General features: G+C 43.7%; 1 protein-coding gene across 5 annotated transcripts in view; it reads right to left on the bottom strand.

Moving 5' to 3' along the window:
• Nucleotides 1-21990, bottom strand: part of LOC136614744 (keratin-associated protein 4-6-like) — a 426222-nt gene that overhangs the window by 319175 nt on the left and 85057 nt on the right. For 2 of the 5 annotated variants that reach the window (XM_066594137.1, XM_066594139.1), the window contains exon 1: nt 4424-4548. The exons of 2 other annotated variants lie outside the window; for them this stretch is intronic. In XM_066594137.1, coding sequence (XP_066450234.1) covers nt 4424-4504 — 81 coding nt within the window. In that variant the 5' untranslated portion in view covers nt 4505-4548. Of the gene's footprint in view, nt 1-4423; nt 4557-21990 lie in introns of those variants that run through there. One more of the 5 variants, XM_066594134.1, reaches the window with a different exon arrangement.

Below are 21990 nucleotides of genomic sequence, written 5' to 3'. Positions count from 1 at the left end.
GGGTCTGCCAATACTGCTGCTCCATAAATGTTACAGGGGTCTGCCTATACTTCTGCCACGAAAAGGTTACAGGGGTCTGCCTATACTTCTGCCATGTAAATGTTACAGGGGTCTGCCTATACTGCTGCTCCATAAATGTTACAGGGGTCTGCCTATACTGCTGCCATGTAAATGTTACAGGGGTCTGACTATACTTCTACTACAGAAATGTTACAGGGGTCTGCCTATATTTCTACTACAGAAATATTACTGTGGTCTGCCTATACTTCTACTACAGAAAGGGTGTACTGGGGTCTGCCTATACTGCTGCTACAGAAATGATACTGAGGTCTGTCTATACTGCTGCTACATAAATGTGACTGGGGTCTGCCCATACTTCTGCCACATAAATGTTACAGGGGTCTGCCTATACTGCTGCTACGTAAATGTTACAGGGATCTGCCTATACTGTTGCCACTTAAATGTTACAGGGGTCTGCCTATACTTCTACAACAGAAATGGTACTGGGGTCTGCCTATACTCCTGCTACCAAAATGTTAAAGGGGTCTGCCTATACTTCTACTACAGAAATAGTACTGGGGCCTGCCTATACTACTGCAACCGAAATGTTACTGGGATCTGCTTATACCTTTTCTACTGGAATGTTACAGGGGTCTGTTTATACTATGGGTGCACACAGACTTCCTATCACAGTGTTTTACCTATCTGGCTCAAAAACACTCACTGACTAGGGTATCAATTGTGGGCTGAGGCCAATATGTATTTTCTCTTGTGTTACCACAGTTATCTAAGAAACTCGTTTGGGCCACAGTGAGACATTCACAGCTGAACTAGCATCGAAGTCCGCTTCATGCCCACGATTGCTGAGGGTTTGAACAGAGGCCTATGTCCTCGGCGCAGTGAAAGTCTGCCATGTTTGGGCACTCTGATTTCTGTGGGTGCACACACACTTCCCATAGCGGTGTTTTACGTGTCTGGCACAAAGTCACTGACTGACTTGGGTAGGTTGCAGAGTGCAGATGGCTTTCCTCTTGCGGTGTAGATTGAGCTATCCGACACCAACACAGAATGAATAATGTGAGGGGACCCGGATTGCCCATTGCTATGTAACTCGCGGCTCCTTGGGTACCACAGTGTGTTTGCTTGGACCGAGCTGGACCAAGGGCCCGCTCACATACTTCCCACACAGGCTACAGGTCATGGTTTCTTGGCCTTGTAAGGCCACCTCCTCCTCCTGCTTGGGGTCAGGGGATCAGGACAGGGCATCATGTATTTGCTCTCGTGTTACCACAGTTTTCTGATACACTGGTTTGGGCGAAAGAAGAGGAGCGTTACTGCATTAATGAGACGTTCAATGCTGTGCTAGCATCAAAGTCCGCTTCATGCCCGCGATTGCTGAGGGTGTGGGATGAGGCCTATATCCCGGGGGAACTGCAACTGCGCCAGGTTGGGCCTGTGGAACTTTTTCCTGGCTAATCCAGTCATTGGAGCGGTGAAAGAAAATGTAACTGATTTATTGAGACCTTTGCAGCTGAACTAGCATCGAAGTCCGCTTCATGCCGGCGATTGCTGAGGGTTTGTGCAGAGGCCTATGTTCTTGGTGCAGTGAAAGTCTGCCATGTTTGGGCTCTCTGATTTCTTCATGGTTCATGGCTTGGGTCGCCTAGGACCCACCTATGCTGTGGTTGCACAAAGACTTCCCATTGCGGTGATTTACCTTTCTGGCACAAAGACACTGACTGACTTGGGTAGGGGATAGAGTGCAGATGGCTTTCCTCTTGCGGTGTCGATTGAGCTATTCGACACCAACACAGAATGAATCGTGTGTGGGCACATGGATTCCCCATTGCTATGTAACTCGCGGCACCTTGGGTCACACAAGATGGAGGCTGGGAACGAGCTTGACCCTGGGCCCGCTCACGTGAAGATCGAACATCAATTTCTCATCAATTCTCAACAGCATTGTGGGCTATCGCCCTCCCAATTTGAAGAGGGTCGCTGCCTGGCCCTGCCAACCCTTTGGATTGTATGCCTCTGATTTCTCCTCATCGCAGACGCACTTGGAAATAGACATGAGGGGGGTGTAGCTATGAAGCGAGCATGTGGCATGAGGGCAGCTGAAGGGTGGGCAGGGAAATTTTTGTGTGTGCTGTGGACGCAGGGTGGTGCGGGGGGTTGGGCAGCATGTAAACCAGGAGAAGAGGCAGTGGTGTGACCCGCAGGCAATGATTGTGCTTGATTGCAGGTAGTGTGGTGCTTTGCTAAGGTGTTCCTTGCTAATGAGGGTTTGTCCAAAGTAAAAATTGTTAGGGGAAGGACATACTCTTGCCCCTATTGTGGCTTAATAGTGGGACCTGGGCGCCTGAGATGCAGCACTACATGCTGCCCCAGCCCTGCCCTGTCCGTTTCTGTGGTATTTCTGTTTTTTTTACAAGTGAAGAATTATGCGGAGCATCGGTCATATACAAAAATGCTCGAGTCGCCCATTGACTTAAATGGATTTCTTTACTCGAAACGAGCTCTCGAGCATCACGAAAAGTTTGACTCGAGCAATGAGCACCCGAGCATTTTGGTGCTCGCTCATCTCTAGCAGACACTAGTTTTCACATGCATGCACACATTTTAGGACTTATTCATATAGCCTTATTTTGGTCAATGTGCTGCACTTGTACTTCATGGACAACACACAGACCCACTTTGCACATGGACTGATGGTCTATATGAAAAATGCAGCATGTCGTATGATTGTCCATATTACGGATGAGAATCGGACATGCAGATTGACCAAAACAAGGACGGGTGTTTGTGTGCTGTCCAATGTGTGTTGTACCCAAGAATCTAGGGCATTCTTCTAGGACATATATATGTCATGTGAATCCGACCTTACAGGTTTACTTGTACACATGCAGAAATACATTTAAATGCATACTTCTATATACCCCAGGAGACTTTTACTCTCATAGCTTTATATACACACCCTGTTTTACACCTACAAATGTGCAATTGCACTAATATATATGTGTTAGCTGCCTCATATTGTGATGACCTCACTTAATGACATCCAGGTGCTGACACAGCCTCCACACCCTCTGTTAAGCAAGGCTCCACAGTAACTGTATGTTCATATATCATGATAATTGTGGCATAATGCAACATTTTTTGTGCAATTTTAGGAATTCAGAATACGTGGACACAGCTTTAATGACCAGGAGTGCTGATTGGTGGATCCCCTGTCACTGCCAGGCTCTCCTCCAATTAAGAAGCTCTTCTGTTCAACAAGGACTGCTTGTCCTGCTGTGTTTTAACTCTTACTTCTCCCTCTGGATACATTTAGGAGGCAGGACCCATGTTAGGGGAAGATGGGCCACGCTATACTGACACCATCAGCTTGCTGTAATGAATTGACATGTATAGTGTGTGTTGTGGTGAGGGGGTTTATTGTTAAAACTCTCAAGCAACAATAGAGGGCCTGCCTATTGGTTTAAAGGTCCACAAGGGAATTCACAGATTTGCCAATCCGAGTCGGTGCTGAAAAAAATTTACCATAAGGGAATTTGTGGTGATGTTATCATTATCTGAGATTTATTTTAAAAAATGTTGCACAATGTTGATAAATTTGTTGCATCTTTTAAATGTCTAGGAGACGTTTCTTTAATTTTCATGCATCCCATCTATTGGACTAAAATTGTGCAAAAACTTAACAACTTTTAAAATATAAATAACCAAGCAGCAAGCCACACCCACTTTATAATCTAGTTTTTAAACCTAACATGCAAGGCACTAATTACCTTTTATTTCTGATGGAAATGGCTAATACATGTATCTCACAACTGATTAGACATTGTTTTGGAGAAAATATCACTGACACAAGGTGTAGATACATAGATAAATATGGCCTCTGCATTTACACTCTGTAAGGGAGAATTGTTGTTATTGGGGCACATTTATTACGGGTGATGCACCACAATTCTTCATGAGAGCCGCCTTACATGAATATATGTGCATATTACTGTACTTTTTGCGGTCACTGGTCAATTTCATCTGGGAGTGAGACACAGCCATGGCTCGATTCAAATGTCTACTTTGTCTAATTAGTTCCAGCTATGTTTTTTCCAGTGGGATTGTGCAGAGTATTGTGCAATTGCGCAGGTATTGGTATACACTCATGTAGGGACTTTTGGTGTGCGAATGTGCATAAAAATAAAGCATGCTACATGAAATCAATGGCTTATATTCACTGCATATTGAGCACACATTTGCTTCCTGTTAATACCAGGGAAGCGCTCATTGGACCCCTCCAGCATTATTAGCCAGATGCACATGTAGTCTAAGAAGTTGTACAAAGACTGAGATTTTCCAAAAATGGAAGTCCGAATTGTATGCAATGCTTAAAATATAAAATCTAAAATACAATACACTTTACCAGCAATTGAGATTGTAGGACTTCCAAACAGAGCGATAGACACACAAACAGCAATATGGTCGTCATCCTTTGCTGTGTCATTTCTGTAGTGATGAAGTCAGTGGTGGACGACTTGAACACAGTGAGCCAGCCGGCAGAGAAAGGGAGACTGGAGAATGCTATGGCTTATATATAATTCCCTCAACCACATAAATGTCAAAAAGATTTATGATCACAGAAGAAAGTAAAACACCCAGAACTTAATGTTCCATCCTGGATCCGGATCCTGTTCCATTTAGTATTTACTTTTTCATACTAAGTACATACTAGGTAAACAGAAACACATGAATTGCCAGACCAGGTGCAGCTATGTCACAGTCAGTATATTAGGATTCCAAGTAATATGAGGTAACAGAAGAAATTACATACAATCCATGAACTAGAGCTAAATAACATGCCTAGTATGCTGCTCTCCTCCTGCCGCTGCTGATCAGGACTCTCTCGCTCAGTGTCCTTCTTCCACTGAGATCTGTAATACATGCTATGATTCTTGGTCTCTCAGATGGTCAGTGCACACTAATTCTTCCCCTGTCAATCTCCTCCCTTATCAGACTACTTATCATGCTTTCCCCCATCACTCCAGTGCCTGAATATTATCTTTCCTAGGTTCTAGAAGTTTCCTAAGCTGCTTCTCATCTTAGGTTATCCTGGTTATATACTCATGTTAGTGTATCCTGGTTATTACTCATTTAGTGTTGCTTTTGGTAATGTTGATCTTTGTAGTTGTCTTTATTCAGTAACACTATGATAGATTATTCTATCACTTTGTGGAGATAATATGGTTTTGCAGTGTAAGTTGGTCCTTATATAGTGCTATTATTGTTAATATTAATCTTGGTAGAGGAAATTTTGTGCAATGACAGTATGGTAGTAATTAAACAGGTCATGATGACGATTGCAGTAGCACCATATGTGTTGTTGTTTCACTTTTTAGAAAATAAAACCATTTTTAACAAATTTCATTAGTTTTTTTTTAGTCACACCATGCTAGGGATATCACAATGTATTTCCTTGATTATTTGGATAATGCTTTGGTATACTCAGTATAGCAAATAATTATTCCCAGTGAGTCTGAAATTGTAAATCAATCAATTAGGCTGTGCTAAAGGCTCATTCTAGCAGTCATATAGCTATCACATGTCTGGACTCCTTTCCTATGGCTAAAACTTTGTTTGGTAGCATGCTGTCAAGCAGGTCGAATGTGGGCTGGCGACTGAGGTCCCCCTTTTTAATACTATGTCACAATTCACTTTTTGTTGTTAGCCATATCTAGGCCAAATTCTTTTACCTATGACCCCTAATATTTCAAGTTTCCTTTTATGCTTGATACAGGGCATTTGATCTCGAAAAATTGCCTTATGTGAACATCTTGACTGCCCAAATAAATTATATGAGCATTTAAATAAAACTACAGTGTGTGCTGTCCAACCATTTACTGTTTATTTTTGGAAACCTTTCCTAGACCTCTGGCTGCCACGGTTAATCATCAGCATCCCACAGGTGCATTTCTAGGGGGCTGATAGAAAGAGAGAGACCTTCTACCATAATCTAAACAACTAGATGTCATGGTCATTATTGACCAAGGCATTTTCTCATATATGTTTTTGGATTAGAGTTAACTCTGATCCTCTCCATTACAGCAGAAGTCATCTGTCAAAATGCAGAGCTATTGTGATGATCATATGGGTGCAAGAAACACAGCAGAAATGTTTACGAAAGAGGTCTAAGGCAAGCCAATCAATGATGTTAATTTACTATAAGCCATGGAAGATTAACAGGTCAAAAATAGGGAACCCCTTAATTTATACCTCCAGTTCTAACATGTTCTGTGCTTTGCAGAAAATGTGCTGCAGTGAGCTGCGCATGCTACATAGTCTTTTTTTCCCACCACAACTGCCAAAATTCAGTATTGAAATTGCCTTTTTCCATTGCAGGCCAAGCAAAAAATTAATAAAAGTCACTCAATACATTAAATGTAAACAACATTTGTTCCTTTAACAACTAGAACTCGTCCTGCAAAATACAAGCTGCCTGGAACACAATAATGCTAAAATTAGTTATGTCACTAAGAGATTACAAAGAACTTAAGATGACTGAGGTCTGTGCCAAACATTTTACATAAAACATTATTTCAAAATCTACAATGAAAAAAAGTGTCAGTTTTGGGAGAGTTTTTTCAAATGTAGTGTGTTATTGGGCAGTGGTCCACTGATCCCAGGCAGCCAGCACTGCCCACTAGTAATTGCCAGTTCAAACCTGGATAAAAAACAACTCAACATAAGTGTCCAGAAGAGGATGTCAAGAATTGTTCTAACAAACAGCAGGTGCACAGTCAGGCAAATTGCAGCCAGATGCAAAGCTGGTACTTCAACTATTGTGTCTGAATGTGCTGCTCAGTGTTTATTAGCCTAGATGTTATATAATAGCAGATGACAAGTTCCAGAACCACTGTTGTCAAAGGGAAACAAAAGAGTGAGACTCCCCTGTACAAAGGAACATAAAAAGTGTATCACTGTGTAGTAGAAAAACCTCACCTGGCCAGACAAATCCATATATCTGTTGCCCCAAATAAATGTGTTAGAATTTGGAAAGAGACGCATGAATTGATTAAGTCTTTGTGTTAGCTATTCAGTGCATATCAGTGCCTGCATCACATTCGAGGCAACTGCAAGACGCTATATTTTCCACATGGGCCAACATTCTTGCAGTTTAATTTCAAGACCTAGTGAAATCTATGCAATGTCAAATTCCATTGGTTCTGAACATTAAAAGAGCTTTAACAAACTAGTAGATGAAGGTCTCTAGCATGGCCATTCCATGTGTATATTTACCTCAAACATATAAAATACAGATTTATGAACCCCAATGAATAAAGAAAGAATGAGAGGTTGAGCATAATGTTGCGTCCAGGATTTGGGTTCATTTTCCATTTTATTTTTTAAGTACATGAATCCTGGTTAAACAGGAACATGTGAAGTCTCAGGCAGAAGTGAAGTCATACCACAGGTGCTCATTTTGTTCTGCCATGCACAGTAAAACTAATATTACAATTTAGTGGTAAATTTGTTTCTTTGTCCTTGGCAAGTGAGTGTTATTTCCTGCTTTCTTGTGTCTAAAAAGTTTAGAAAATGGCCATTATACCTTCCAAAGTTTGTTTTTTTTTGCTCAGGAGAATTAGTTTTTTATTTAGCATATCCCCATATACGTAAATGAGTAACAAATTTTTATTTGTATAAACAGACAACATCTAGTTTAAAATTTTTATTTATATTTCAAAACAAATACAATATTTTAAAATGTGTGTTTTGTCTAGATTTACAATTGTATTGCACACCACTTTCCGGAATTAGTCCCCATATGTAGTCTCCCATCATGCTATCATTATACTGTCCTTGGTATCAATGTTTAAAGGCCATAATATCTTGGTGGAAGCATTCACCATGCTCCTCTGAGTATTTGCTCATGTTCCGTTTGAAGTAATCCAGGTTAGCATCAAGAATATGGAATTTTAGAAACATTCTGCGGCCCATCTTGCCATGGATCTTAATCAGAGTTTCAACCAGCTTCCCATAGAAACCTTTAACTACTTCCACAAAGCTGTTGCAAGCTACATTTTTCTTTCTGGTCAGCTTCTTTAGGAATTGAGCTTCTTTACCTGTGGTCCAATGAAAACACTGGCCTTCCTTTTGGCCTCAGAGAGCTTTGGAAAGAGGTTTTCTAGGTGTTTGAAGGCTGCTAAGTGAGTGTTGAGAGTTTTGACAAAGTGTTTTAAAAGCCTCAATTTGATGTGCTGATGCCACCACTACACCTTTGCAGTGTCCACCTGTGGCTCCCACTTGCCATTTTTCTGTTCAACTAAAAACTGCATTCGCAGTGGCCAGTCCCACTTATGGTAGTGTGAATCAGTGTCCCTAGTGTCCCAAAGGCAAATAAAGCAGGAAAACCTTCCTAAAACTACCTTAGAGACCCATCAGGATTGTCACATTTCTAAAATATCCTATGACATCCCACCAGTGCTCAACATACCTCAGTCGGTGCAGTAAAATCTTCACGTTGTAATAGTCCTCTTTGCGATGCACTGAGTGTGCCAGGGGAAAGTAACTTGTTCTCCTTATGAAGCAGGACTGCCTTGTGTCTTTTACACTAACTGTCAATGACAAGGCACCACTCATTCTCACTGTATGTGATGCTGATTGCATCAAAAAGACCTCTCACATCATGGCAGAAACATAGTCCATCTTGACTGGTGAAGAAATTTGTAAAAACGTAGTGGCTCTTCCTCTGGTTTGTCCAAAAGGCTCCACTGCTTGAGCCTGGGGGTCAACAGCTCAGCATTAGATTTTGTGAGTCCAAAATCTCTAATCAACTCATTCAGGTCATGTTGATTAGGGAAATATGTCACTTTGTCTGCAGCAGTGTCAGCAAAATCAGCATCTTCCTCTCCTTCGCTGCCTGATTTGCTACTTTCATAGGATCTTAATTGTATTTTTGCTGCTGGTGGAGTGGGCACTGGGAACTCTGAGCTGTGTGGCATTTGAGCGATTGATGAAGGAATGTCTGGATACATCACTGGTTGTGCATTTTTACCAGATTGGCGTTTTGAAGGTTCCACCAAGCAGAAGTAACAGTTGCTTGTGTGATCAGTAGTTTCCCTCTAAATTTGTGGATTTGCAAACATCATGGCCTTTTCCTCTCCTCTGTACCATCCTGCAGAAGAACAAAATGAAATCAATGTAAAACTAAGACATCTAGTGAGCAACAACTACCTTAATTTTAATTTACCTTCTAGAGTTCTTTTGCAGTTCTTGCAGGTGAAATGAGGTGCCCATGTTTTATCCCAATTGGCAACTGGCATTCCAAAATATGCCTTGTAGGCCTCACTCATTCACTGTGATTCTTCTACAGATTACTTTTTCACTATTGTCTTGAGAAATTCCCCACAGACATAGCAAAATGAGTCTGCTGGATGCTTGCAGCTTCTTGATGCCATTCTATTTACCTAGGTAAAGTATATATGTATCACAGCATGCAAATATATAACATAATCACATAATGTGAAAATATGCAAATGCCACATAAGTATATACTGTCCACAAAATCAAATGTTTTACAGCATAATTACCATTTTCTGTACTTTCTGGACATGGGGAAACAGGAAAACACAATTAATGCCCAAGGACAAAAAAAGGTAAAATTTGTTACATAGTGTTATTGTTACAAACCCCAATACAATTAATGTCACCATCCATAGAGGGCAAGCAAGCATTGCTCTTCTCGAGTTACTGCTTACTGGTCCGAGCAGGCTCGGGGTGGGGTGGGGGGGGGGCAGGAGTGAGCGTGGGGGAGAGTGGTAGTACTAATAGAACTGTTTCAATACAATAAAGTATGTAGATGGATGTCAGCAGCACACTTTTAAACACCCGCAAGGGATGGACACACAAAAGCAAGAGCCACCTTACAGATCCTGACCCGATCAGATCCAAAAGTTCCAAGGTGAAATATAAAGCGATGGCAGCATACACAGTGATTTCAAGATGGTTTTTCCTTTTATTTCCTTCACAGATGGTGATACAACGTTTCGACTTGCGTCTTTTTCAAGTATGTATACTTGAAAAAGACGCAAGTCGAAACGTTGTATCACCATCTGTGAAGGAAATAAAAGGAAAAACCATCTTGAAATCACCGTGTATGCTGCCATCGCTTTATATTTCACCCTATTTCAATACAATAGATGGTATAACTCAAAGTAGGTAACAAGCAGAGAGAGTAGTCCAGAAAACATAGCCAAGGTCAGGAATGGGTTAGTTTTCAGAAGCAGGCCGGAGTCAGGGAACCAAAAGTGTACACTAACATGCGCTAGAACGGGCTTACACAACTGGAGGAACCAAATTGTTCAGGCATCCTCCCAGGGAAGGATGACTAAAATAGTCAGAACTATTATGTGAAAGGTCACACACCTACCTATGATGTGCGCACTGGCCCCTTAAGAAGATGGGCAAGAGGGCATGCATCCCACACTGTATACACTTTTTGATAAATTTGGGGCATCTTAAGCTGTCTGTGACACAAAGTTTGAGCTATTAAACGTAGATTTGAGATATAATTTAAACCTATTTTTTTAACATAAATTGTTAGGCTAACTTCACAAGGCACACACGACATGGGGCCTTGAATCCTGCCTCTTTATTGCACTCCCCACCATGTGAATTCCCCAGGGATGTGAGGCGTTTTCATGGCATAACAACCTTACATCACTTTGTAGATAAAGGTTTTCCATCGTAGCTGTTACAGCTGTGGAACATGATTATGATTGTTTTACGTGGGGCTGTGGTGAGATCACGCAACCAGATAGAACATGCTGTGATTTGTTTCCTGCATAGTATCACATCCATACATGTAAACTCGTATGTCCACATGGATGACCTGAACTTGGAATGGTTTGATTGCTTCTGCAGTATGGTGTAATACAATAATCTATTATACCGCAATCTGATAAGCAGTTTAAAAAGCCATATTATAGATATGACTTGATAGGTAATCTGAAATTGCAGTCTTTTGGGCTTTCAAAAGGTTTAGCTTTTCCTCTCACTAGCTTATTCTGCAGCTAGACACCACACTATCACTTTCTCCATTGGCCTGACGTCATACTCCCCTTTCATAACTCTACTATCTATATCGTCCTTTGTGCTAACTTTACCCCTTTACCCTCACCAAATGCCCTGGCTTATACCGTGTAATCACAGTTATAACAGAAATACAGAGTTTTACCCAACATGTGTAATAAAAAAAAATCATGATAACTCTGACACTATTAGGGTGTGTTCACAAGTTGTGGGTGCGCTGCGGATTTGCTTTGGAATTTAGGCAGTTGATTCACAGCAATTCCGCAGGTAAAATTGTTTCAGTACGGTTACAGTGGAAAATCTGAAGTACTTTGTTACGGGATTAGCTTTAAGCCTATTAACTTTGATAGTAAATTTTTCTGCTGTAGATTTTCCACCCTGAGGGTGCATTCACACGAACGTATATCGGCTCGGTTTTCACGCCGAGCCGATATACGTTGTCCTCGTGTGCAGAGGGGGGAGGATGGAAGAGCCAGATGCAGGAACTGAGGCTCCCGCCCCCTCTCTGCCTCCTCTCCGCCCCTCTGCACTATTTGCAATGAGAGGAGGCAGGGCGGGGGCGGGGGCTAAGGTCCGGGAATTAGCCCCGCCCCGTCCCGCCTCTCCCCATTGCAAATAGTGCAGAGGGGCGGAGAGGAGGCAGAGAGGGGGGCGGGAGCACAGTAGCACAGTTCCTGGCCCTGGCTCTTCCATCCTCCCCCCTCTGCACACGAGGACAACGTATATCGGCTCGGCGTGAAAACCGAGCCGATATACGTTAGTGTGAATGCACCCTCAGGGACCGTTCACACATGCACCTAAGATTCAGAAAAACGTGGTTTTGTCTCAGTGATTATCACGGCCGCATAACAGGAGAAACCAAAACCACTAATATCAATGTATTGCAGTGGTTTCGTTTTGGCTATCGGGATTCTTGCCCATTAATTGTACAGGCGAGAAAAGATAGGACCTGTCCTATCTTCCCATGGTTTTATCAACACTCCTGTGCTCTGGTATGGATTTTGAAAAGCCAGCAAAGGGGAGGGGATTCCCCTTATTCAGGCAGACCTATGCACCTTGCCACCAAACCTAGTTATGCCCACGCTCATCTAAATATGCCTTTAATCTGCTGCTGATTTCTGTTCCATAGCCTGCAATGTATATATGCAAATTTTTCTGCATCTTTTGAAATATTCTTGGGTTTTCCGAGACTTTTCTATAGATGACCTTAATTCAGGATAAGCCATCGACACTTGATTCTTGCTGCTCCATCCCTTTCCTCTGCCACTGGCCTCAGTAAACTCCTGCCCCGGTATCATGCCACTCAGGATGTGAGCAGTAATGCCAGAGGTTCAGAAGGTGATGCTACAATCTCTGACTGACTGCAGCAGTCCTGAGATGCAAGTAGTGGAAGTGAGTTAGCTGTGCCTCGGAGGGCTGAGGACAGGAACGTATGCATTATTTTAACTCATGCCAGGCCCTTATAAATATATGTCCTGAAACCACACAAACACTTTAAAATTTGGCCATGTAAGGTTTGATTTTTTGCTCAGTTACTAGTAAATAATTAAATAGGATTTTGGTAACACTGGATTGAGGTCTGATGTGGGGTCTTAAGTTACTTTGGTGTTTGTAGTCTATGTTTTGTATTTTAAGGTGTTCATCGGCAGACTGTTTTTATTTGGGGGTCTGTAGTCAAGGTGGTGTTTGGTTTGGGGTCTTTATGTAATTTTGGGTCTGGTATACGTCTATATTTATTCTGAGTCTGTAGTTATTTTGAGCTCAGTGGTCTGTCCTCATTCTAGGGGTCTGGTCTAGGGTCTGTATTAGGCAGGGTCTGGTCTAGGGACTATGTCTGCATCTCACCTAATATACATTCTACACATCAGAATGTTATAGATATAATTGCACTCTCCTCTTGCCAACCTAGTTGTAGACTAGTGATTGGGGTACCAGACAGCGCTGAAGACTGAGGAGGTGAGGAACCCCTGTACACCAGGTACTTGACTCATTCACCTCCATAGATGATTAACCCTTTCATTAACAACCACAAACAATAATGTGCAATGCAGTGAAAGTTTTCTGCTGAGGACAAACATACAAAATCTAGAGCAGCATCCAAATGTTGTGTTGGGTACACACCTGATTAATGAAGATTTACCTTCTGATTCCATGGAATAAATGTATGATCCCAGCATCTAACCACTTGGACCTTCACTAATCATGAGACCAGGGACCCGCAAGTACCAGTAGTGAATGGAGCGGTGGTGTGCATGTGTGAACACTGTCCTACTCACTATCTATGGAGATAGATGGGTGCAGCACTTGCCTAATTCTGTCAGTACCATAGAAATAAATGGAGAACTGGTTATGCCTGTCCACCATGTTGTAGTCACTCAGAGAATTCAGTATGTGCTATTCATGCGTTTGTTAGGGGTATAAGCAGTCAGACCCCAAGGGATTATACATTTATCATTGATCCTGCAGATAAATGATAAATGTATTTAGTGGGAAACCCCTTAAAATAAGAATGAATACTACTGATTAAGGGTTGCTCCGTGTAGTGGACTTTCTGTTTTTTTTAGCAGTGTAAAATCTGCAGAAAATCACACTGGTGATGATCATTGGTGCAAATTCCCAGCAGATGTCACTACTGATTTTAGGCACTTTTTAAAACGTTCATGGTAGCTCCAAAAAATATCTTAACCCCTTAGTGACCAAGCCTGTTTGCGCCTTAATGACCAGGCCAAATTTTGCAAATCTGACATGTGTCACTTTAACATGGAAAAACACCAGAAAGGTTTTGCATATCCAAGCGATTCTGACATTGTTTTTTCGCCACATGTTGTGCTTCATTTAGGCGGAAAAAATAGACCGATAGAAATTGTGTTTATTTATTAAAAGCGCCAAAATTGGGAAAATTTTGAAAAAATCGTCATTTTTTCACATTTCCAACTGCAATATCTTAAATATGTGCAAACATAATATAGAAATTTTTGCTAAGATTTATATTTCCACCCGTTTACTTTATTTTGGGCGCACATTGGAAAAACTTTCGTTTTTTTTTAACTATTTAGGAGACGTACAAATTTAACATTACTTTTTAGCATTTTGAGGAACACTTTGTTTTCCTATACCAAGCCGAGATTGGAAAGGCTCATGAGTGTCAGAATAATAGATACCCCCCCAAATGACCTCATTTTAAAAACTACACCCCTTAATGTATTCACTGAGAGGTGTCATGAGTATTTTGACCCCACAGTTTTTTTTCAGGAATTAATTCAATTTAGAGGAGAAAAAGTAAAATTTCATATTTTTGCAAATCTGTCATTTTAAAGACATATTTTTTTCCTATAGTTTACATGAAAATCAGGATTTACACCCCAAAATGGATACCCCTATTTCTCCCGTGTTCAGAAATATACCCATTGTGGCCCTATTGTTATATCTGAGTCCACAACGGGGCCCAAAATGAAAGGAGTAGTCAGTGTCTTTCAAAACAGAAATTTTGCTTGAAGTCCTTTTAGGCCCCATAGCACACATGTAGAGTTCTTGAGCGCCCAAAACCATAGAAAACCCCCACAAATGACCCCATTTTGAAAACTAGACCCCTTAAGGAATTTATCTAGGGGTGTACTGCATATTTTGACCCCACAGTTTTTGCATGAATTCAAATCAAGCAAAAGGAAAAAATTGTGATTTTCGTTTTTTCGGCAATTCTGTCATTTTAAAAACAGCTTTTTTTGTACAGCACACATATGAAGGAAGACTTGCACCCAAAAATGGATACCCCTGTTTGTCCCGTGTTCAGAGACATACCCATTGTGGCCCTAATCTTATGTCTGGATACACAACGGAGCCCAAAATGAAAGGAGCGACCGGTGGCTTTCGGAACACAAATTTTGCTTGAAGTCCTTTTAGGCCCCATTGCCCACTTGTAGAGTTCTTGAGCGCCCAAAACCATAGAGAACCCCCACAAATGACCCCATTTTGAAAACTAGACTCCTTAACGAATTTATCTAGGGGTGTACTGCGCATTTTGACCCCACAGTTTTTGAATAAATTCAAGCAAAGCAAAAGGAAAAAATTTGGATTTTTGTTTTTTTGGCAATTTTGTCATTTTAAAAACAGCTTTTTTTGTACAGCACACATATGAAGGAAGACTTACACCCCAAAATGGATACCCCTGTTTGTGCTGTTTTCAGAAATATACCCATTGTGGCCCTAATCTTATGTCCGCATGCACAACGGGGCCCAAAATAAAAGGAGTAATCGGTGGCTTTCAGAACATAGATTTTGCTTGAAGTCCTTTTAGGCCCCATTGCCCACTTGTAGAGTTCTTGAGCGCCCAAAACCATATAGAACCCCCACAAATGACCCCATTTTGAAAACTAGACCCCTTAACGAATTTATCTAGGGATGTACTGCATATTTTGACCCCACAGTTTTTGAATAAATTCAAGCAAAGCAAAAGGAAAAAAATAGGATTTTCATTTTTTGGGCTATTGTGTCAATTTAAAAACAGTTTTTTTTGTACAGCACACATATAAATGAAGGCTTTCACCCCAAAATGGATACCCCTGTTTGTCCCGTGTTCAGAAACATACCCATTGTGGCCCTAATAGACTTACAGGACCCATGGCTAGGCCTACAATAAAAAAGGAATACCCGTTGGATTTCAGGGTACCACTGAATAAATTTCAGGCCCCATTGCCCACTTATCGAGCCATTGAGCGGCCAAAACTATAAAGAACCCCCTCAAATGACCCCATTTTGAAAACTAGACCCCTTAACGAATTCATCTAGGGGTGTACTGCGTATTTTGACCCCACAGTATTTGAATGAATCTAAGCAAAGCAGAAGGAAAAAGTTACGATTTTCAATTTTTTTGGCAATTTTTTCAATTTAAAAACAGTTTTTTTGTACAGTGTACATAGGAATGAAGACGTTCACCCCAAAATGGATACCCCCGTTTGTCCCGAGTTCAGAAACATACCCATTGTGGCCCTAATCTACTTACAGGACGCATGGCAAGGCCTATAAAGGACGGAACACCCGTTGGATTTTAGGGCACAACTGAATACATTCCAGGCCCCATTGCTTATTTGTACAGAATAAAGATTGACTCCCTAAAAATTCCCCCCCTCCCCCTCCACGCCCTTTTTGGCGTTCGCAAATCTTAGATAAAAGTAAAAATGTGAACTGTGTAGTATTTCCGAAGACAGGGGTAATTACGGAGGCTGGTTGGAATGGTCCCATGGGGCAATAAAACCGGGTATCCCCCCCCCCCCCTCTCATGCTTTTTGGGGGTATTTCATGACCTCAGTGGCGGGTATGGGGTGTAAAAAGTGGCGTTCCGTGAGTCTCCGTAAGCTTGATGAGGTGCGGCGGTCTCACACAGAAGGCGCTCAACAAGGTGCTCCTGGAACTGCAGGAAAGCGAGCGTTCCCGGGGCTTCTTGTAAAATACGTATCACAGGTAGCTGTCTGAATAACGCCGGGCTCACGCGGGTGCAGGCGGAATCCGCTTGCGGAGGCCCACAGCGGATCCCATCTGTGAGCCCGGCTGTGACCCTGCGTACGGCTGCGTAATGTACTGCGCATAACTGCCTACTCACACAGGCGGTCATGCACAGTACACCTTTGTTTGTATTTCCCGCACCGTCGCTTAGCGATGACACGGGTACCCGCAGCCCGTATACAAGGTAGTTGCGTATGGGCAGCGGGTATATCCGCGACCATGGAGCACAATGGGCTCTATGTTGCCGATTCCGCAGTAAAATAGAACCTGCTGCGTTCTCTTTTCTGCGAGTGGATTACGCAATTCTGACCCGCTAATGTGAGCGGAATTGTGTAATCCAGTGCGATTGATCTGCGTATTACCACGGATCAGACGCATGCGGAATCCGTCATTCCTATCCGGTCATGTGAGACCGGCCTAAGGTAGATCGCTACCTTTTTATCACGTGACCGGGGACCGCTCAACGAGGCCACCCGTCACTGCTCCAGACTCTCGGTGACTGTTGGTCGCTGGGAGCAAGGAGATTTTAAGTTTCCTGGGCTCCCTGACTCTTGCGCATGTGTCCGGCTTTTTGCCGGCAATCGCATGTGCAGAATCCTGGAAGGTCCACGGAGGAAGATCGCGTCGGGATTCAAATACGCAGGCCTCCGGTAAAAAGATTCATCTCCTCTCACCGATCGCATCAGTGAGGGGAGATGAAACTTCAAATTTTTTTTTTTACTTTTACGTGATCGCCATTATTGGATAATGGCGAACACGTGACCAGGAACCGCTCACCGCGGACCCCCATTAAATCTCCATGCTCTTGGCTACGTTTTGTAGCCAGGAGCAGGGAGAATTTAAATTATCCTGGCAATCCACAGCTTTTGCGCATGCGCCCGCCATTTTGGCGACGGGCGCGTGTGCAGAAGCTGTGGTAAGGTCCGCGGATAAATCTGGGGGCCTTAGGTACGTACTTTCATCCTCCCTCACGGATATGATCCATGAGGGGAGATGAAACATACGCTTTTTAAACGTTTAAAAACTTTTTTTTACTTTTTTTTTTTTTACTTTTTTACACTTTTTTTTCACTTTACATGATCACTGTCATCCATTGGATGACAGTGATCATGTCCCTGGTATAATCTCTCTGCTCCTAGCTACACATGGCAGCCAGAAGCAGAGGGATTTTAAATTCCCCGGGGCTCGAGCCCGTCTGTGCACGCGCCCGATGTCAATCATCGGGCGCGCATGCGCAGACGGGGATTCGGGTCCCGGGACATCGGGACACCGCTGAGGACTGGGGGTGAGTATTTTCACCTCCCCTCATGGATCCGATCCATGAGGGGAGGTGAAACTGACTTTTTTAAAACTTTTTTTTAACTTTTTCGCGATCGCCGCTAACCATTGGATAACGGCGATCGCGGTACCGGGGACCGCTCACCGCAGTCCCCGCTGACATCTCCTGCCTCCCGGCTACCTACAGGAGCCGGGAGCCAGGAGATTTTAAATCTCCCGCGCCGCCGGGCCTTCTGCGCATGCGGCTGACGTAATGCCGCCTGGCGCGCATGCGCAGAAGACCGGCTTCGGGCCCCGGAGCGGCAGGAGAGCGGGGAGCAGCGTGCAGGACCTGGGTGAGTAATTTCAGCTGCTCCGATGGATCCGATCCATCAGAGCAGCTGAATCTTTAACTTTTATGTACTTTTATTTACTTTTTTTGCGATCGGCGCTATACATTGCATAGCGCCGATCGCAATGCCGGGGGGGGCTCCGAACAGCCCGGGATGACAGCTCCATGCTGTCAGCTACCTGCGGACACCGACAGCATGGAGCTGTCACGTCCACAGCCCGAGGGGCACTATTCTCTGCAGGAAGCATGTTTTTACGTCCTCAGAGAATAGAGCCCACTTCGGGAGGACGTAAAAACACTATGGGCTGGTCGTTAAGGGGTTAATCAACAATTTGTTGTTTATTATTCTGATATAAAGAAATATTAAACTTTGAAATGAAGGGAAAAAACCCCTATGTTCTTTATAGTATTTTTTCTATTTACAGTCTGCCTAGAAACATTGATGCGGATGTACTAAAGACTAGTGATCTTTAGCCACTCATCAATATCAGCATGCAGCAGTAAGAGGCGCCATATTCATTATGAAGTGCATTCCCTCCTAGTTAATTTAGTGTTTTGTTATGCAAGAAATACAAATCAAAGTTTGTGGTGTAAATTCTAGTAGATTTGTTGGGATGCATGTCACCCCAATTTATTTATTTATTTATTTTTTATAATAAAAAAGTGTGGATGGTGGCAAAAAAGACCAGAATGTCACTAATCCTTGTAACTTTTTTAGGTCAGAATTATGGTGCATTGCTGTCATAGATTAAAATGAGCAATCACCTTGTGCTCTGAGCCTGTCTTCTGCATCGAGTAGTTCCCTGTTCCAAGTGCCCGGCTGTTATACAGCTAAGTGCTTGGAGCGAAGGATGCAGAAGACAAGCGGGGTGTCCCCGCTTGTTTTCTGCATCCAGCGGTTTTCTGCACGGAGCGCCCAGCTGTTATACAGCCGAGCACTCCGTGCGAAGTATGGAGAACAGAGCTGGACTGCTCTGTTCCTCATACCCAGCCTGTTATAAGGGAGCGGGATATAGCTGAAACAATGGTGTCACCTGTATCCCACTATGAATCCCTGATAAGGCTGATCATTGTCTAAGAGATGTTAATGTTGGCTGAGGAAGACCCTGACATACTAGATGTAAGTGTTCTGGCATTGCTGCACTGTAACACTGATAGATGGAGGCCAGAGGGAGGTTATTGAAGTACAGCTTTTGGTTCCTATTGAAGGTGTGGTGGAACCATATGAAGCGCCTGTAATATCTGCTGTGTCCTGTGAGGAAGAATAGGCTTAAACTTATTTGCTGAGGTGTGTTAGCGCAACTGTGCTGTTGGATATAATGTGGGTGCCAAATTGGCTGTGCTTGGTACAAGCTCAGAGAATTGATTCACATAACACATGAGATGTATTTAAAAAGATGATTCTGCAGTTTATATATTATTCTGAGGAGAAACAACCCCCTGCAGTGAGCAAATTACAAAAATAGCAAGCTTTGTGATAAGATGCAACCAATTGTAACTTGTCAATTAGTATTTAGCCTATTAACATATAATCAGTTAAAGGGGTTGTCTCGCGCCGAAACGTTTTTTTTTTTGTTTTTTTTTCCATAGGCCCCCCGTTCGGCGCAGGACAACCACAAGGGATGTGTTAAAAAAAAAACAAAAAAAAACATATTACTTACCCGAATCCCCGCTCTGCAACGTCTTCCTTCTTCTTCCTTTACCAAGATGGCCGCCGGGATCTTCACCCACGATGCACCGCGGGTCCTTTCCCATGGTGCACCGTGGGCTCTGTGCGGTCCATTGCCGATTCCAGCCTCCTGATTGGCTGGAATCGGCACACGTGATGGGGCGGAGCTACGTGATGACGCGTAGAAGGGGGCGGAGCCAGAATGCAGCTCGTGCCTGGACCTAGGAGAAGGGAAGAAGACCGCACAGCGCAAGCGCGTCTAAAAAAGCAAGAAGACATCAGAATTAGACGGAGCCGGGGTGAAGCCTGGACGCCGAGCGTGATGGCTGCTTGAGAGAAGCGCTCCTCTGACCAAGCACCCACGCTGACCCCAAACAGCATCTTACAGATGGAACAATGGGCAAACTGACAAGAAAAAAAGAACGCTGACCTGCAGGGAACACCTCGAGCGGCTAAAGGGCAAGTAGATATGCAGCGCTTCTTCAGAGAAAGATCTGCCCGTTCCCGCGCCCCCCGCCAAGATGGCGCCGGCGAGGGAACTCATAGCTGCTTCCAGCAAGGGGGAGGAGGAGGAGACGTGCTCTGAGGATGAAGGTGAGGAGATAGTCTCTAAATCCTTCATGAGAGAACTAATTTCACATGCCCTGCGCCCCATAAGTGCTGACCTCGCTGAGATCAAGGGGGACCTGAGACAGATGGGGCACAGAGTTGAAGAGCTGGAGACTGCAGTGTCAGCCACTACTACCCACTCCCTACAGCTAGAGCGGGCCTTAAAGGAGCAGCATACTTACCTTAACAAGACCCTCCTGATGCAGGAGGATCTTGAAAACAGAAATCGCCGCAATAATGTGCGCATCAAAGGGCTGCCCGAATCCCATACTGCCGAGAATCTACCAAAGGTCGCAAAAGAAATTTTTGCTTTGCTTCTGGGGGCAGACAGAGCCAGCTCTATTTGTGTTGAAAGGATCCATAGAGCACTTAGGCCTCCGCCGAATGAATCCGAGCCTCCTCGCAACATCATCTGCAAGGTGCTTGCCTTCCCAGACGCTGCCGCCATATTGAGAGCCGCAAGATTCAACAGAGAGGTGCACTTTGCCGAGTCCCCGATACAAATTTATCAGGACCTTGCCCCCTCTACCTTGGCAAAGCGCCGCATTCTTCGCCCGCTTCTAGAAATGCTCAAGTCCATGGACATAAAATATTCATGGCTCTTACCGTTTGGGCTGAGCTGCTTCCACAAGGGCAAAAGAATCAATATCCGCACTAACGAAGATCTACAAAATCTGTGGAAAACCCTTGGGATTGACCCTATTGAGCTGCCTAACTGGCAGCCACTGCCGGACCCACCCCAATTCCAACAGCTGGAGGATCCGGAAACATGGCTGGTAGCGGGTAGCTCTAAATCCCCAAAGTGGGGGGGGGGGGAAGAAGAAACCAAGGGACAATGCGACCTGATTGCCCACTGAGGAGCGATTTGAATCTCTTGTGGATCTGTGAGCTCGTCTGGCAATCGGTCGAGCAAGGTTATCAGTGTCTTCCTTCGACTAGGACCACTGCAGCGAAAGAACTGCTGATTTATTTCTTGAACTCTCGATTCGGGAGCATTATGTCGGGAGGAGGACGGTGAAAGAATTGAGACACCTTGCCCTGCCAGACTGAGTATTCCCACTGTTTTCTAGATTACTGTTGGTTCCTAGAAATTGTGTTGACAGAAATGTTTACGTATTTAAGTTTAAAATTCCGTCGAGTATGATAACTTTAATTACAATGTACTGGACCACTGGCCCAGTGGCTATTGTTCTTAGTCTACCTCTTCAGGGGCCGCGGGGCTGCTGGTCCGTCCAGGCTGTATTTAACTCTCTGAACTCTCGTCGTGGTCCTCGACCCTACGAGACTTCAGTAGCCCACCCAACTGTAGGCCAGGGGATTGGGAGGCCTCCGGTTATCCCTCCTCTTCGCCTGCTTAAAAGCACCAAGTTAGCTGCATAAGTTAGGTTAAATTGCATTTTGTGCTATATTTACAGCGCATTGCTGTTCTGTGTTGTTCCCCCACCCCATCCCTCCTCGGCCTTCCTACCCTCCCATCCCTCTCATTCCTCGTGTGTCCCTCCTAGTCCCCCCCCCCCCC

Source organism: Eleutherodactylus coqui, chromosome 1, assembly GCF_035609145.1.
Source record: "Eleutherodactylus coqui strain aEleCoq1 chromosome 1, aEleCoq1.hap1, whole genome shotgun sequence".
Classification (NCBI taxonomy): domain Eukaryota; kingdom Metazoa; phylum Chordata; class Amphibia; order Anura; family Eleutherodactylidae; genus Eleutherodactylus; species Eleutherodactylus coqui.
The sequence above is the reverse complement of the archived record's forward strand: the minus strand, read 5'-3'. Positions and strand labels throughout refer to the sequence as shown.